General features: G+C 42.9%; 1 protein-coding gene across 1 annotated transcript in view; it reads left to right on the forward strand.

Moving 5' to 3' along the window:
• The window catches only part of STAC (SH3 and cysteine rich domain), a 1,272,108-nt gene that overhangs the window by 829,973 nt on the left and 423,572 nt on the right, over nt 1-18,563 (forward strand). The window contains exons 3-4 of the mRNA XM_069214962.1: nt 936-1,036; nt 17,965-18,046. Coding sequence (XP_069071063.1) covers nt 936-1,036; nt 17,965-18,046 — 183 coding nt within the window. The remainder of the gene's footprint in view (nt 1-935; nt 1,037-17,964; nt 18,047-18,563) is intronic.

The raw sequence follows: 18,563 nt of genomic DNA on the forward strand, positions 1-18,563 counted from the left end.
GTTATGAGTCTGGCTGTCTTCGTGGTGACAGTCAGACCGCCGCACTCCAGGCGGTCCGACTGCCACATTACAACCCTGGTGGGTGGACCCACCAAGGGACCACTGTCACCGCCTGGAGCGTGGTTCCCGACAAGGTTGGTCTGAGTTATGGTCAACCACAGCGGCTCTGCGCTCAGCGTCGCGTGCTAATTACAACACAACTTTCCCCCAGCTGCTTTATGGTGGGGCCCTGCCATGAAGAGACTGGCAGAAAAACAGTACAGGGGGCCACAGGGGGGCCTGTGCACTGCCCATGGCATGGGCAGTGAGGGCTCCCCTGCCCAGCACCCTTGGAATGTGCACTGTCTTCTTTGCAGACAGTGCTCATTCCGAGGATGCTGGCGTGCTAGGGTACTGGCCTTGGTTCCCTTACAGGAGCTGAGACCAATATCGTAGCATGGTTCCTGCCGGTCAGCACGGCGGGAACACTGTAATACAATGTTCCCATCGGTCTGTCCAGCGGGAACATTGTAATACAATGGGGGAGAGGATGCCACCAGCATGATGGCAATTTTCTCCCTGTGAGTTTGACGGTCGGCTCATCTGACCGCCAAACGCATAAGGGCCTAATTACGATCTTGGCAGATGGTATAGTCTGTCATAAACGTGATGGACATCCCATCCTCTGTTTTACAAGGTCCAGGACTTGTAATACGGTGGACGGGCTATCACATTTGAGACAGAATTTCCCATCCAGCAAGACTGTAAGCAGGCCCTAAGTCATTCCTACTCATAGCATGAGCTATATGAATCAGTCCATGGCCTGTAAGCAGCACTGCAATTCATTGTTCTATGTCCATGTTAAGCTTCTTTTTGACAGAACTTATTTTACAGTGGGCCACTGAACAGATGAATAAAATGCCTTCTGAATTTCGCCTTTTGAATTTATTTGTCAGGGTCAAGTGCAAAACATGGACTGCGCTGCAAGGCTTGCAAGATGAGCATCCACCACAAATGTGCGGAGAGCACAGGACAGCAGCGCTGCATGGGCAAACTGGTGAGTGAGCGACCATGAGTCAGATTACCTAGTTACATCCTCCCTGGCACTGGAAGCTTTGGCTGTCCGTAATAAAAAATCAAAACACGGCTTTGCTATTTTCTTGTAGAATAAAGTATAATTATAGCACTGCATGGATGCTCCCTGAGGGCACTGAGGGATGCGCAGTAGCCCAGCTAATTACAGTCATATTTCTCAACATGGGGCAGAGTGAGCCGCTATCATCCAGGCATACATGCTGAGCACTTTCCCACTGTAGGGAAAATTTCAAAAAGGCACTGATGTAGGCATTATAAATTAATATAAATATATTAAATGTGCACAATTTGATAGGGTGGTGGGGAAAGCCAGTGATGTAGAACTCTTTCATGATAAAAAACAATGTCGATTAAGAGTTGCAGAGAATTTAGTGTTTTTAGCTGTTTGAGCAAAAATAGATGAAAACAAGAGGAAGATTGTAGGACCTTGAATCGTGAATAATAAGTTCAGCAAAATGGAAAGTGGATAGTAAGGGATCGTTATTGGCGAGGATCTTTGTATCACCACCTGATTGTATTTACAGGCAGCCTGATTTTATGTCTGGCAGGACAGTGTTGTCTGCAAGACTTATTTTTACCAATTCTTTATAAAACAGAGTGAGCAAAGTCTCCACACAGAGGAATAATTCACTCTTGTCTCATATTGTTGCCTGTTGGGTGCACTGTTGGGTGCATTATTCTGCCTCCTAGAGAGTGCGTGCTTTGAAATGCATGAAGTACCTTTTTAGCATTTCAACCTATTTGGATCTCAGAAAATAAATGCGGTGGACTGTAGGAGACAATGCTATGATTAGTTACAGCAGCGGTAGGGTAAAGATAAAGGCAGAGAGAAAGTAAAGCCAAACAAGCCAGTTGTCCGAGGGGCTCCTAAAGCTATATTTCAAAAAACCTCTCTTGAGACCAGAGTTTTAGCAGGCTAACAACCCATCGTTTCTAAAGGCAACCCTAAGACCCATCAATCACACGTGCGCCATTACTTGCAGGAAACAACTAGCTTATTCTTATTATAAAGAGTGGTAGAAAATGCTATCTCATATGCTTGCAAGCAACATTATGAGGGATTTTTGTGCAGTGAAATTAAACAAGCTTTGCCAAAGCCAATATGCCTTGCTTTAATGCATTAAGGCTCACAACACCATTTCTCATGACTGTCTCTGCAGGTCTGATTTTGCATATGTTAGCACATTAGAGTGAGACCTATTGGTCTTACCAATACTTGTTTATCAGTTATACACAATCTCCAATGATGGCACCACACATTTTGAGAGGTAGGTGGAGGTACCCTAGTCTTCGTAACTGCAATTCAGAGGGCATCTACATGCAGCTCAATATTGTAGCAATCCTACCTTTAATTCAACATTAGGCAGGGATACCTCGTAACCCTTGCAGGACTAGGGAAACTGATGCATATACAAAAATGTCTTCAAATGGCATCGTTAATTCCAAAAAGATTTCATTAATGATAAAGCTATTAAGAAGCTCAGGAAACATACATTAATTTACCATTATTTTAGTGACAATGAGATAACAATAGTAATTGTTTTTTTATCGATTTTTAGAGGTTTACCCGGTTTTTGGTAAACTATGTTAGAACTGATTACACAAGAACAGGCAGTGCATATCATGGAACACAAGTGTAAAGTGTAATTTCCTAAGCATAAGGGTAGTAGGAAGGAACATCACCAGAATTCCACCCACTTAAACATCTGACAAAGTGAATACCTTCAAAGCCCGTACAATAAGTGGCTAAAACGTTTAGAAGCAAAAGGCTCTTTTATATCGTTCAAGACAGTTCATACAGATGCAGGCGTTTAAAAAAAGGAACTTGTTGTTTAAGTCTCGTCTCAGTACCAGTAATAACTAGTTTGATGTTCTTGAAAAGACTAAGGGTCTGATTTTGAACTTGGCGGATGGGGTACTCCCTCACAAATGTGACATATATCCAGTCCACCATATTACAGGTCCATTATATCCTATGGTACTTGTAGTAAGGCGGATGGACTATCTGTCTTGTGATTCATGACGGAGTATCCCATCCACCAAACTCTAAACCAGGCCCTAATTTGTTTGATGGATTACATGTGGTCATCCACGAATGATAAGGACCTGAACTTCCTTTCAACCTTGTGTTTCACCAGGCTTTAATGGGATGGTCTTATTAATATTTAAGACAATATAAACCAAAATTATTCTTAGGTCAGGGAAACAAACAGACATAACGAGCATCATTTTCACAACTCTTCTAGAGTGGGATTGTAACACAATGGGTAAATGCTTTCTCAGAAGCAGTCTGTGAAATCTTACAGTGCAGATCCTCATGCTTACAGTTATGTAAACAAAGCATTTTAAAAGCAACATAAACGTTTATAAGTTTGCTGTCCACTTTGGAAATGCCCTTTATGTTTTCTGTGTAAAGTGAGTTGAATTAGAGGGCTTTCTCCCCACAGCCCTTGTTGTATCACATATCAAGGACTATGGGATGTAATATTGATGTTGTCTTACTGTACATTACGCTAACAAGCCACAAAGGTGTATTTAGAGTTTAAGGGGACCATTACTTTTGATATTTTAGTAACTAATTAGATTGACGACTAAGGAATTTTTAACAACATGTACATTTAATTTATTAATGTAGTGTCTATTTGTATGATTACTTGCACAGCAGAACATATATTCCTTAACGTGATCAGATCTGCAAATGTAAATATTACAAATATTTATGAGTTGGTGGTAAACTTTTCAGCCTAAGGGTGGTCTTCCCCAAAACGTTTTGCTGTATTCCTCCATTTTTGCTGATTTGCTTTTTTGTTGGCCTTAGAACTCTGTGCTGTTTACCACTGCTAACTAGTGTCAAAGTGTGTGTCTCACTCCCTAAAGCATAGTAACATTGGCATACACTAAATTGGCACATTACATTTACTTATAAGTTCCTAGTAAAGTGGTACTACATAGACCCAGGGCCTGTAATTTAAATACTACTAGCGGGCCAGCAGCACTAATTATGTTGCCCACCTCAGTAGCCTGTCAAACATATTATAGGCCTGCTATTGCAACCTATGTGCGCAGTTTTAAACTGCCGTTTTGACATGGCAAAATAAATCCTTTCCCAGGCCTAAACCTTCATTTTAGTACATATAAGTCACCCATAGGTAGGCTTTAAATAGCCCATATGGCAAGATGAAGTTTATTTAAAAAGCTGGAAGTGTTCTTTTAAGTTTCACATGTCCTGGTCACTACTGCAAGGTCTACCTCTCCCAAAGGGTAACATTGGATTACCTTATTACATATAATAATTGCTAATTTTCAATTAAAGTAATTGTGAATGTCGAGTTAGGTGTCTAAAGATTTTTAATTTTAAACCCTCTTTAACAGTAAAGTCAGATTTTAAGTCACAATTCTGAAAAAGGCACTTTTAGAAAGTTGGCTTTTTCTTGTATCAAACAATTGTTGCTTGCAGCCTGTGTCCTGAGTCACATCAATGTAGTGTCTTCTGAATTTGAGAGAACAGGACCCTTTTGGTTCCTGACAGACTCTGTAGAACTGTGATGTAAGTGTTCGGCTGTGGTTAATAGATTTTATGATTGGAATGTTGAGTTTGCGGTGCACGCTGATGGAGAAAGACATGTACTACCATGCCCCATGTTTGGTGTAATCAGTTACACATACCAAAGCTGGGCAGGATGCTATAACTGATGATGACATTAGGAATACATAACCAGAAGAACCAAAAGCGATCTCCCAGAGAGTATGCCAAGGCCCAGCAACCTGCTCGTATGTGCCATACGCGCCTCAGTTGAAGTGAAGATTTTGGCACATGTGCAGTCAAAGTGCCACTCCAGCCAGTGCTAAGCTTTCAAAGAAGACAAAAGTCTTACAGATAAATGTGTGTGTGTATTATTGGCCAGGAACCTGCTGGTGAGGCTGTGAAAGAGGTACTGCACCATAATGCAACACTGAGCTATAAAAGATATGGAATAATAACACTAAAGGCAGTGACAACCCAAATACAGAAAAGCAGTGAAGGCAGCGACAGCCAAGTACAGAGAAGCGCTGGAGGCAGCGATAGCTGACTGCAAAAGCAGTGATAGCCTGTTATGGAGGAGCGCCAAAGGCAGTGAAAACCGGGTAAAATGCAGCAGGGTGAGAATAGTGAAGAACAGCTACATGAGACAAGTACTTGCTGGGAAAGAGGAAGAAGGCGCAGTGTGTCTGGTGAGCAGGACCGACAACCCGAGTTCAAATACTGATCAATACCTCCAAAAGGTGTGGAGTCAGGTGCAGATCAAGCACTGTCTGAACAGCGCATACTTTCACCTACTGTAGAAGGAGGTGTTAAATACACAGGCGTCGTCTTTTTGAAACCACCACTTCCATTCGTTACCACCAAGAAGCAAAATATTGCCACCAGATCGACTGCTGAATAGAAGCTTTTGATGACTTCAATGATTCACTGAAAGAGGCATATGACAAAAAGAATATCAAATCTTAAGAACAGTGCAGGTGATGGAGTAAAAGAAGTTATAAAAAAAATACCACATGCTGATGAAGTCTTATACCGTCAAAACGTTCCAGAAGCAATGTTCTACTCATGCCCACAAGACCAAGTGGCAACATCGGTTGAGGCAAATTGACACTAAACAAAGTTGATCGGCTGGTAAATCTTTGTCAAATTGTTCTTTCTGTCATTGTCAAGCAACAGTGAAGAAGAAGTATGTCAATGCTCAGAGAACCATGAGCATGTCGAACTGGCCGCCCGCAAGGAAGAAGACAAGTCAAAGAAAAATTGACAAGTAAAATTACAGAAGTCATTCACACATTGTCTTAAAATTACACTGAAGGTGAACGGTTGCTCCTTACCTTTCATTTAAGACTATGAAGCATCAATAGACATTATGCCTGAGGAGAAGTACCACAAACTGTCTACAATGCTGCGTCTCACACTGTCAAAGACTAGTGTATACATGGGCTGCATTGACATAATTAAAACTCAAGGTTCATTCCTCGCAACCATGAAACACAAAAAGACAAAAGTACAAGCACTCATTCAAATGCTTCAAGGTACTGCTTCAAGGGCCCCTTTAACCAGCTTCAGTACTAATGCTGAAAATGGGCAAATATCTGTAACTATAACATTAATGTTCATCATTAAATAGTGAGTCAGTTTTCATAAATGTTTGGTGGATAAGAAAACTTGAGACCATGAAAGTGCAACTGCATATTACTGAAGATGTTTGTCCTGTTGTTCAAAGTCCTTGTCGACTTGCATTTTATTTACAGTAAGCTGTTGAAAAAGAACTTGATACTTTACTAAAACATGATATAATTGAGTGATATACTGGTCCAACATTGGGTTTCACCCATAGATTTGGTGCACAAAAATGACAATGAAGGAGCTATAGGCATCTGTGTTGCTATGCATCAAGCTAACAAGGCAATTGAAAGAGAATGACATCCAGGTCCATACATTGCTGACATGATCACACAGCTAAATGGTGACAAAGTCTTCTCTCACCTTGACCTGAACAAAAGGTATCATCAATTGGAAATTGAAGAACATTGCAGGAACATTACTACTTGTTCTACTCACACTGATGTGTTCAGATATAAAAGATTATCTTCTGGTGTGACATCAGCTGCAGACATTTTTCAAGATGTCATTCAATGTATAATGCAGCCTTTCACAAATGTTTTCAGCTACAGTGATGACATATTGTTCTTTAGGGACACATGATGAAGAGAGCATGATAAAGCTTTTATGAAGGTTTGTCAATTACTTACTGATGCCGGTTTAACCTTGAGAGCAGAGAAGTGTGAGTTCTACAAAACAAAACTCAAATTCTTAGGCTATATTTTCTCTGATGGGGTGACTCCAGATCTGGCTTTTCCAAGCATAGTCAGTCCCCTGTCCCCCACAATATGTTACCAAGTTATGTTCTTTTCTTGGAATGGCTAGCTACTGTTCTAGGTACATATGTGACTTTGCCACAGTCAGTGCTCCTTTAAGAGACTCAGCAAAACAATTTGTTTCATTACATTGCTCACAAGTGATAAAAAAGCTTCAAGAAAATCAAACATGCAATTGAGAACACCACTGAAATGGTCTAGTTTGATCCAAAGCTTCACAGAGGTTGTTGTTGATGCAAGCCTGATCATGTTAGGTGTGATTCTTGCCCAACACAGTGAACACCCAAATACTCAAAGGCATGTTGTGGAATATGCTAGTAGAAGTTTGTCACAAACCAAACGTGCCTAGTCACTACTTGAAAAAGAAAGTTTAATAATGGTGTGAACATTTCCATGTATTTTAATATGAAAATCATTCTACTGTCACGGATCATCAAGCACTGCTTACCATCTATGGCAATCCTAAAGCTAAGATGCTTTCTCATGTCGAATGTTGGGGTTTGTGAATACAGGACTATGACTACACTATTGTGCATCAATTAGGGAAAGATCAAAGCCACGCAATTTTTCAAGAGTGCCAGTACTGTGTCCTAGTACTACTTCCAAAGTGGCTGAAGTATGTATTAACTTCATAGTAAAATCCAGTACCTGCCACAAATTCATTGGAACAGATCATTACTGTCACAAGCACAGATAGTGATATGTTCATACGTAAAGACATAATTGCACATCAATCCTGAAAACAGCTCACTCAACCTTTTACATATGACAGTGAAGATTAGAAATTCAAATATGTGAAAGATGAACTGTCCATCACCCAAGAAGATATAGGGGGTTATTACAACTTTGGAGGAGGTGTTAATCCGTCCCAAATGTGACGGATATACCACCATCCGTATTATGAGTTCCATAGGATATAATGGACTCGTAGTACGGCTGGTGGTATATCCGTCACTTTACCGTCACTTTTGGGATGGATTAACACCTCCTCCAAAGTTGTAATAACCCCCATTGTCTTGCGGGGTTCGAGAATTGTCATACCAGAGTCATCAACAACAGGTAACAGAAGTGGCACGTGAAGGACATCATGGAGTTGTTGCCAAGCATCAAGCTCTCAGAGACGGAGTCTGGTTTCCTCATCTTGATAAAAGAGGTAAAAGGGAATTAAAGGCCTGTCCTTTGTGCAACTGCTTATCTCCCAAAACACCCAGCATCCATTGAACATGTCTGATATTTTGAAGCATGTGTGGGAAAGAATTTCTGTTGAATTCTTTGGTCCCCTTGGCAATGGAAATCACCTGATGGTGATACTGATGAGTACTCATGGTTTCTTTTGGTAAAAGACCTCTCATTGATCACTCAGGAAAAGGTTATTAAGAGATTAGATAGCATTTTTGGAGCATGGGGTGTTCCTTCAATTCTGAAGTCTGACAATCGCCCCCATTTCAACTGTCGAGAATTCAGAGACTTTGTTAATCATCTCAATCTTAAGCATCAGAAAAGCACACCTCTTTGGCCTCAAGCAAATGGCATTGTCTAGCGTTTTCTGAGCACACTCAAGAAGACCGTTCAGCACTTCATTGTGCTCTTCGTGTCTATCAGTCGACTCCTCATACAACAACAGGTGAAAGTCCTGCCGCCTTGATGTTCAGGAGAGCCATGACGATGAAGTTGCCACAGTGGACCAATAAAAGATCAAAAAATTATGATAAACTTTGTCACACAGATTTGTGGCTCAAGCACAAGATGAAAATCTACTCAGACAAACGCTGAGGTGCTAATAAAACTGTGTTTACAGAAGGAGATCAAGTCCTGGTAAGAGAAAGGAGACAACACAAGTCTGTTACAATGACTAGAAGTAGCTGGCAATTGATCTTTGTGTATTGCTCTCAGACAGTGAAACAAAGGCGGAATGTGTTGACAGGATGGGCCATCTCTGATTTGATGGGAAGAAGAAATGTCACTTACCACATTTGCACATCAGAAAGCCTTGGCTTGAGCACACTCACCAAAGGTTTGACTCTAATCTTTTGTGCACCCAGACAGCTGGGGCTGGGACAGGGATATAGGAAATTCCAAACCCCCTTTGGGATAGAAACCTCCAGAACTTTCTCCTACTTCAAAGCTGGCACCAAGTATAAATATTGGCCCCTCAAACTCTACTCCTCAGTCTATTTTTCAAGTTATGGAACAATCAGAAGGACTGCTGCTCTGCTGCCCTGCTACTTTGCTGCCCTGCTGCCTGACTGGACCTGCATCTTGAACCCGGGACCACCAGAGTGTGTCCAATCGCTAGTTGGCTGGCCTCTTGATCAAAGCCTCAGGGAGAGAAAAGTATCCAACGATCTTGAACCCAGCAGCTATACTTTGCCTGCTGTGAGATGGACCCCCAAATGATGCTTTCCTAGCACTGGACCTTTGGAAGTGGGCAGGAAGGTGCTGTGCCTGACCAACTGTGGCCTTTTGAGCAGAACTGATACAGCGCAATGCATCTTTTCACAACCATATTTGAACTACAGCTGTGCAATGCATCCCTGACACAGTACTTAGCATTGCAGCCTGCCGTTTCTTGGAACAGCTTCTCCACTACTCATCCTTGATGCAGACCATCACATCACAAGCCTATCATCAACGACATCCTCAAGGATAAAGCAGGACAATGCAGGACCTCACATTGCATTCCCACATCTTTTTTTTGGAACTGCTCCTGTATGATGCATCCTCTACGTAGGATCTTGCAATACTCCGCAACAAGGATTTAAGATACTTTGTTCAGCAGGCCCAATTTGCTGCCTGTTCCCAACCCTTGCTCCATCGTGGTCAGCCTCAACATATGACTTTGTCCCGGTCTGGTGCAACAAGATAACCACAGTAGACGCTGTTAGAAATGGGGTCTGTGGTTGGCAGTCAGGATAACCTCTGCCCAAGCAGGAACCCTCACTCTAATCAGGGTAAAGGGGAATCACCCTCAGTTAACTCCCTCTAACCCCCTTGGTAGCTTGGCACGAGCAGGCAGGCTTAACTTCAGAAGCAATCTGTAAAGTATTTGTAGCAACACACACAGTAATACTTTGAAACACTACAAAATGGACACAACACTAGTTTAGAAAAATGAATAAGAGTCTTAATCCTTACAAAACAGTGAGATTGCTGTTGTTACACAAAGTACCTGGTTAGTGTAAAAAATAAAGCCGCACAGGCGAGTGTGCGTCAAAAAAGGCCAAAGAGGCGGCGATTTCTCACTCGCAAGCGAGACCGTGCGTCATTCCTTCTCTGGTCGGGTCGGCATGCGTCATTTCCTCTCTCCCACAAGAAAGTGATGTGTTGATTCCCAAATGGGCACCTCGGGTCGGGCAGACTTTGCGTTGATATTTCACACCCAGAGATATTGCATTTGAAATCCGGTTACATGGTGTCAAGAAACCGTGCTCCGTGGGGCTTGCGTTGTTGTCAGCAGCTACAAGTGGGTGTTGCACGTCATTTCTCCAGCTGCGATGCATCGATCTCCCAGCTGCGATGCAGGTGGAGCGCTGATTTTAGCTGCGAGGCCGGCAGCGTGTCATTTATCAGCTGCATTGCCGATGGTGCGTCAAACGTTTCCCCGCACGGTGATCTGTGCATGGATTTCTGTCCTTTTCCACCAGCTTCACCTTTCAAGGGCCCAGAGACAGGTTAGGGCACCACTTGGCAGAGTAGGAGTCTCAGCAGAGGGTCCAGGTGCTGTCAGAGGGAAGTCTGTGATGTCCCTGAGACTTCAACAACAGAAGGCAACTAATTTCAAGCCCTTGGAGATTCTTCACCAGTGGGAAGTCACACAAAAGTCAGTCTTTGCCCTCTTTTACACAGAAGCAGCAACTGCAGGCCAACCCAGCACAACACAGCCACAGGCAAAGAGGCAGTACTCTTCCTCGAGCCCTCCAGCTCTTCTCCTTGGCAGAATTTCCTCTTGATTTCAGAAGTAATCTGATTTTCAGGGGTTTTGGGTCCAATACTTAACCCCTTTCTGTTTTTGAGGTAGGCCTACTTCAAAGGAAAGTCTCTGTTGTTCACATGATCCTGCCTTGCCCATGCCAGGCCCCAGATACACACCAGGGAGTTGGAGACTGCATTGTGAGAGGGCATGCACATCCCATTCAGGTGTAAGTGACCACTCCTCCCTCCACTCTAGCACAGATGGCTCATCAGGATATGCAGGCTACACCCCAGCTCCCTTTGTCTCACTGTCTAGAGAGGATTCACAAACAACCCAACTGTCAAAGTGACCCAGACAGGCAATCTACAAACAGGCGAAGTCACAAAATGGTTTAAGCAAGAAAATGCCTACTTTCTAAGAGGGGCATTTTCAAACTAACACTCTAAAAAACCAACTTCACCAAAATGTGTATTTTTAAATTGTGAGTTCAGAGACCCTAATCTCGACATTTCTATCTGCTCTCAAAGGGAATGTGCACTGTAAAGTTATTTAAAGGTAGTCTCCATGTTTACCTATGAGAGAGATAGGCCTTGCAACAGTGAAGTCTGAATTTAGTTGTATTTCACTGGTAGGTCATGTAACACACAGCAGTCCATGTCCCACCACTCACATACACTTCACCCTGCCCATGGGGCTACCTAGGGCATACCTTGTGGTTCCTTGATATATAAAAAGGGAAAGTTTAGGCCTGGCAAGTTGGTACTCTTGCCAAGTCGAATTGGCAGTTTAAAACTGCAGACACAAACATTGTAGTGACAGGTCTGAGCCATGTTTACAGGTCTACTAATGTGGGTGGCACAACCAGCGCTGCAGGCTCACTAGAAGCATTTGATTTACAGGCCCTGGGCACCTCTTGTGCACTTTACTAGGGACTTACTAGTAGATCAACTATGCCAATCATGGATAAACCAATCACCAATACAATTTACACAGAGAGCATATGACCTTTAGCACTGGTTAGCAGTGGTCAAGTATCCAGAGTCGTAAAGCCAACAAAAATTGGTAAGAAAAAATACGAGGAAGGAGGCACAATATTTAGGGATGACCCTGCAAAAAGGACCATTTCCAACAGATGCTAAGTGCTTTTAGGCACTATTTTCATTTACATCTTTAAAATAGTATATCTCCAGTTCTACTTATTGGATTTTTGTCGTTCTGGTCTCAAATAATGTATTAAATTGGTGTGAGATCTTTCTTGTGTTCTGTTTTACCTTTATTACTGTTTGAGGTACTGCATAAATACATTACACATTACCTCTAGGTGAAGCCTTACTGCTTTTGTGCCATGCTACTAGTGAGCTGATAGCAGGTTAATTTGGAATTTGCATGTGTTTCGCCCTGACAAGAATTGTGGTCACCCTACCTCAACCAGTAACTCAATTTCTTACAGCTGGAATCTCTCAAGGTGCCTTTAAAAGACCCAGAAACATCATTACAATGCACTACTGGTAACCAGGAGTCCAATGCTTCTTTTTAGATTCTCCTACGATTCATACCAAGGGCCATAAGCTGCCTCTACAGTACCAAATGGCTGCACTGATAGAAAGTGTCCATAGATTTGAAATGAAATATTTTAAATACATCTCATTTAATACTGCAAAGTGCTCCCCAAATATGAATCAGATACCTGAAACTAGCATTTTGAGTATACAAAACATTAACTTGCATTGCATGAGTATTCAGACCACTTAGGCGAAAGTAAAAAGTGGACGATTCATAATCACATGCTCACAATATGCTTAGATTTACCACTTTGTAGCTATTCACTGAGTTAGCCATGGCAGTCAACAGAAATTCTAAACTTTCATGTATAATGCTCCTAATATTGTCCGTGTGAGTAACTTTAGAAAATGTGATCATTAGCTAATAGCATTTTCCTTCTCAAACGAGAAAATGTTTTCACTGTGCAAAGCACAAAGTCAAATGTTGTTACTACCCAAAAACCTATAAGATTGTGTATGTAATAGGCGTTTGCATGGCCGTTATCACTCTCCATCACTAATTCTAAATTTCTTCTGCAAGTCCACCAAGCTAAAATATTTAATGAAGCTCTATGTTCCATCTGAAGGGATTAAAGATTACAATTCTGGAGAGTAGTATTTTAGAATCTGTGTTAGGTTACCAGCATTTCTGAATTGGACCTCTACTATGTTATTGCCCCTTTGCAATATCAGAATTTGGGCCCCTTATCCACCTGGTTCTGAGATTTTTCATTGACTGGAATCATGTTCCTCTTGTGTGAATCTGTTTTGTCACTGAAGGCAAGAGACCCTCTTAGCAGTGTTTGTCACACATGGTGTTAATCAATGTCTTGGCAGTGTTTGTCACACATGGTGTTAATCAATTAATCAAGCTAAAAATCAGCTATTATTTTTTTTTAACAGTTTTGTTATTTTTGTGCACATCTATCAATTTTTCTTACTTAGGTGTGCCGTAAATTTAGCCCCAAATACCAACTTGACATTGTTATCAAGTACTAGGAGTTTGTCCGACTGAACACTGCTGAGGTAGCCCAGATCACATGTCCTGTGAAAGAAGTGATCACACTGCACTTTATGGCATAAAACTGAACAACATTGGACAATTTCCAAGAAATATAAAACTGTGAGGAATTACCCCGTTTCCCTGAACAGGCCTAGATGGGATTACAAATATCTGTTTCCTGTTGCCACATGTGGAACAATAACGTTTTAAAGTTCTTTCCTTCTTAATTTTTTAATTCTGATCTTATGTTAATAACTTAAATAGAAAAGTATGTTTGCAAAAATGTACTTTAGGACACCTCAGCCAGAACTGATTTAAATCAGTCGGCCACTCATTACACTTCCAGAGATGGATACATATCCTTCCCTGGTAAGAGCTAACAGCTCTGAGGACAATAGCTTGCCTCTGAAACTAGGAAGAGCAAATATGTGTAACTGCTGACCACTTAGCATGGATTAGCTATCTGGGAGCAGACACGAAAAGCTGGCAGATATGAAAAGCTGGCAGAACAAATGGTTCAGCACTACCTCTTTTGACTTGAAGCTTCTATTGATTCCCAAGTCTTTGCCAGACAGCAAGGTTCCTGTCACATTAAAGGAGAGAATCACCTTTGACCCTGTCAGGTGGGAGGAGAGCTTCTCTACCTAGGGGTATATCTAGGGTGATAAAGCCAGGCCTGCCTAGTGACAGAAGGGTTTTGCCATATTGAAAGAGGAAAAACCGATTACCTCCTTAAGGGACTCCAAAAACAGATGGACTGGCAGCTAATGGACCCAGCTGACCACTGAGGACCTTGACTGGATCTTGCAGGAGGCCTGGCCGGAGAGAGACCTCCCTGAAGAGCTAGAGGCTCCAGGGTTGACCAGAGAAGTGCTGCAGTTTGCCCAGTGAATCTACACCCAAGGTGGGCAAGAAAAGCAGGTTCTTCCCTCTTGGAGCTTTTTTTGCTGCTCTGACAACTGGCTCAGTGGGACCTCATGGCAAATGTTTCCAGTCCTGTGAAGCCCTGCCTACATACAGCTAATAGACTTGCCATATTTTGATTTTGATCACCATAAAGTGACCAAGCACAAAGGTAAAACCTTGGTCTCAGCAGCAACAAATTCCAGGTTTACTTCTTTTGGAGCTCTTGGCTTGCTGGGAGCTCAACAATGACATATCCAACTGGCCACTGCCTTGGACCATACCCTGCTAGAATAGTTTGACTTCCATTTCAAATATTAAATCGGAAAGTAAAATCTTTGACTGGGGTGGCCCGACTGGTGTATCTGACATCCGCTCCATAGGTGGTTCTATGAGTACCCAGGGCCTGTAAATGAAATGTTACTAGTGGGCCTGTAGCACTCATTATGCCACCCACTTAAGTAGCCTGTGTGTGCAGGTTTACACTGCCACATTGACCTGGCAAAATGTAATTCCTAATTGTGGAGAGCTAGAACTTTCAAGTTTGGTGTTTCTGGAATCACATTTTAAAATTCAAAATTATGGTGAAATCACATTTTAAATTTCAATTCTGAAAATGCCACTTTTAGAATGTTGGCATTGTCTTATTTTAGCGATTTGGTGCCTGGTGCCGGTCTCTGACGACATGTATGGAGTGGGTGACAGCTGGGCTTTGTGTATTTCTTCTAGAGAGCCCAATACAATAGGAGCTTAGCTGTAGCTTGATTGGGCATCCAGGCAGGATGGGAGGGAGGAGTTGGCCTCAGCCTTACTTACACCAGAATAGGCTGTGTCCTGCCCCCTCAAAAAGTGCTGAATACCCCCCTGTAGTGAGCCTGGAGCCAGGGCAGGAAGGTCAGGGCCTCTGTGTGTTTTAAAGGACTGTCTTTGAAGTCTCCTCCACTTCGGAGGAACCACTGGGTATAAGAATTGAACATTAGACACCATCATGTCAGTACACTTCTGGACCTGTGAATACTCTGCCAGGAAGAAGCACTGCTGTGCTGATGAAAGACTGTCACTCTATTGGACTGCCATCTGCTGGACTCCAGCATTGTTTTGCTGACCTGCTGCCCTGTGCCCTGGACCGAAGGGCTGCCTGGGTGAGAAGGACTGGCCTTGCATTGTTCAAGGTGGCACGAAAGCTTTTTCATCTAAGGTTTTTTTTTCCACCGCAGCAGGTGGTGCCTCGTGGCTCCTCGCTGAGTATTACTCTAATCAATCTTTTTATGCACCCCCTAGCTGATATTGAGCTCTACGGTTTTAACATTGTATTGTGTGCAATGATACACAGCTGATTATGAAACTGTCCCAGGATGAAAACAATATGGTGGTCCTGCTAAGTGCTTGCTTGTCAGAGGTGACTGAGTGGATGGACATTTGCTATAAGCTGAACTCATAGAAAACTGAGGTCTTCATCTTAGGCAAGCAACCCTCAATCTGGTCCTCTCCCTGGAGGCCTGATTCACTTGGGCCACTACTTGACCCTAAGCCAAAAGTTAAGAATCTTGGCATTTGGTTCGATGCAATACTTACGATTTTTAGTGGGGAAATGTTTTGGAGTTTTAAAAACTCCACAAAAATTCCTTGGACTTCTCCTGGAAGCCTCTAGAAAGACAGTAGTCAAGACCCTGGTCATGTCCAAGCTGAACTACTGCCATATCCTGTCTAGACTGATGAGACTCCAGTGTGTGCCGAATGCAGCAGCTCATCTGAGATAATCTCTCACGGGCCCAGCTCTTACTAAATTGCACTGGCTACCTTAGAAAAATAGTATCTTGAATAATAAAGGTCCTCAATATTTATACTCTCTTTTCAAACCTTATTTTCCTAAAAGGAATTTAAGATCAGCAGGGGCTCTTCTAGCTTGTATTCCTACGGTGAAAAGAGCATGCATCAGCAGTGTTCCACTAGTTTTCTTGCTTCTAAGATGTGGAATTCTCTTCCTCTCGCACTTAGACAGGAAAGAAATAAACTATCCTTTTGAAAAAAAATTAAAATGTGGTTGTTCAGATTGATCTGATTGGCTTGCTCCTTTTAGCTTGCTGTTTGGCCCTGCATCTGGGAGTGAACCTAAGCACTGGGACACTTTGTCAAAAGTAACCAGGTGCTTTACTAATTATTTTATCATTATTGTTAATATTAGTATCAGTTGAACCCATAGTGACTCAAAGGGCTAGTTGGTTGGCCTCCTAACCTGAAGTCTCAAGGACATCAAAGGCTTCCAACCACTCTGCTTCTGTACCTGGACCTGAACTCTGCCATCTTTAAATCTACCCTACCAAGTGGTGCCACCCCGTTCATGGACCCTTGGAAGTGGGCGTCAAGTGTTTTCTCAGTGGAACCATTGCATGCTTTGCTGAGCAGTGCATCCTCCAGCAGAACCAACACACTGCCACTGTTGCATGGATTAGGCCTGTTGCAACAGACTCACATTGCCACTGCATTCCTCATATTGGGTTTCCCAGCTCAAGCTGCTCACATCTCCCATCAATTGAAGCCTCAATGACATTTACAAAACTCTGCATTGCAGCACCATCGCTCATGAGAACAGACGCATCGTCTTGATTGTGCAATGCATTCTCAACATCAACCTTTGCATCACAAACTCCGTCAACAGGATCCTTGATGTCGATGGAACAGGACCTCGTACCACAGCCTCCCACATCTTGGAACCAATGCATCAGCTCAGCTGCATGAGGCATCTTTGCTCCGGATCCACACAACGCTCCTGAACCAGGACTAAAGGTACTTTGGGTCTGCTGGCCTACATGGGTCCTTGTAGCCAGCCCACGCTCCATCACGGTCACCCTGAGCGTTGGACTTTTTCCAGGTCTGGTGCAACCAGAAATTCCCAATAGGGCTTCTTGGCGCTATATGAATTAAACTGAAATTCAATATCTTCAGTTCTCCTTATTGGATTTTTGTCCTTTTAGTCTTGTTTCATTTAAAATATTATTATCTATGTTTCTATCCCATGTGGGATCCTTTTGTGTAGTGTTTTCACTGTTTTACTGCTCAGGTACTTCACACATTGCCTCTAAGTTAAGCCTAACTGCTCTGTGCCAAGCTACGATAAGGTGAGCACAGGTTAATATAGGGTTTGCTTTTCCCTTACCCGGATGAGGATTGTGGTTTCTGCTTGACTAGGCCTTACACCCTAGTTAACCAAGAACCCAGTTTCTAACAATTTCTATAATAGAAATGGTTGAGAGAGGAGTTAGTGAATGTATACAAATTCACTGGTTGGTGTGTTTTCTCAGACCGAACACAATGCCATGATCTGCCCACTTCACACCCCTGCTGGCGGGTTTAGTAGAGCTTAATTATAGACATTTATAACATACATTTCTCTTTTAGTAAACATTTTGGCACCTGCTGGTTTACTTTTGTGGCTCCTTGACAGGCATAAAATAAGCCCTTTTCAACCACGAACATGCGTTTGTACACAAGACTCTGTTTAAATTCAAAATAAATGCTCCTTGCAGTGTAAGATATGATGGTTTATTTTTATTGCCTCGTTTGCAAAGTATGCTGAACTGCCTTTCATTCAAGCAATGTTTTATTGTCTCTTTATTTCCCCACAGCCAAAAGGTTTCAGACGTTACTACAGCTCACCACTACTGATCCACGAGCAGTTTGGATGCATCAAAGAAGTAATGCCAATTGGTGAGAATGTATTTAAATGAAACATGTTCAAGTGAAAGCGTGAGTAAGCACTAGTTCGATCTACTGTGTAACAGCTGGGATTTAGGAGACAGAGGTGGTCATTACAACCTCGGCGGTCTTTTAAGGAGACCGCCAAGGGACCGCTGTGCGGAAGACCGCCAGTAGTGGCGATTTGCCGCTCGGCGTATTATGACCGTTGGCTGCCCTCCGTCGTTTTTCCGACAGAGAGCCACCAACAGCCATACTTGCGGGCGGCGGGGAAGTGGAGGTTGCTCCACTTCCACTGCCACGCCAACAGAACACCGCCGAGCTAATCACGTCCTGTGATTTTGCGCGGCGGTGTTCTGTTGGCGGTGTGGTGTTGGCGGAGCTGCCCCCATGTCTCCCGTCCCTTCCCGGCGGATCGACGGAACAGGTAAGTCGATCGTCCTTTAGGGGAGGAGGTGGAGGGGTGTTGTGTGTTGCGTGGGTGCATGGGGGTGTGCGTCTGTGTATGTAGGGGGGGTGTGTGAGTGCG

The sequence above is a fragment of the Pleurodeles waltl genome, chromosome 2_1 (genome assembly GCF_031143425.1).
Source record: "Pleurodeles waltl isolate 20211129_DDA chromosome 2_1, aPleWal1.hap1.20221129, whole genome shotgun sequence".
Taxonomy (NCBI): domain Eukaryota; kingdom Metazoa; phylum Chordata; class Amphibia; order Caudata; family Salamandridae; genus Pleurodeles; species Pleurodeles waltl.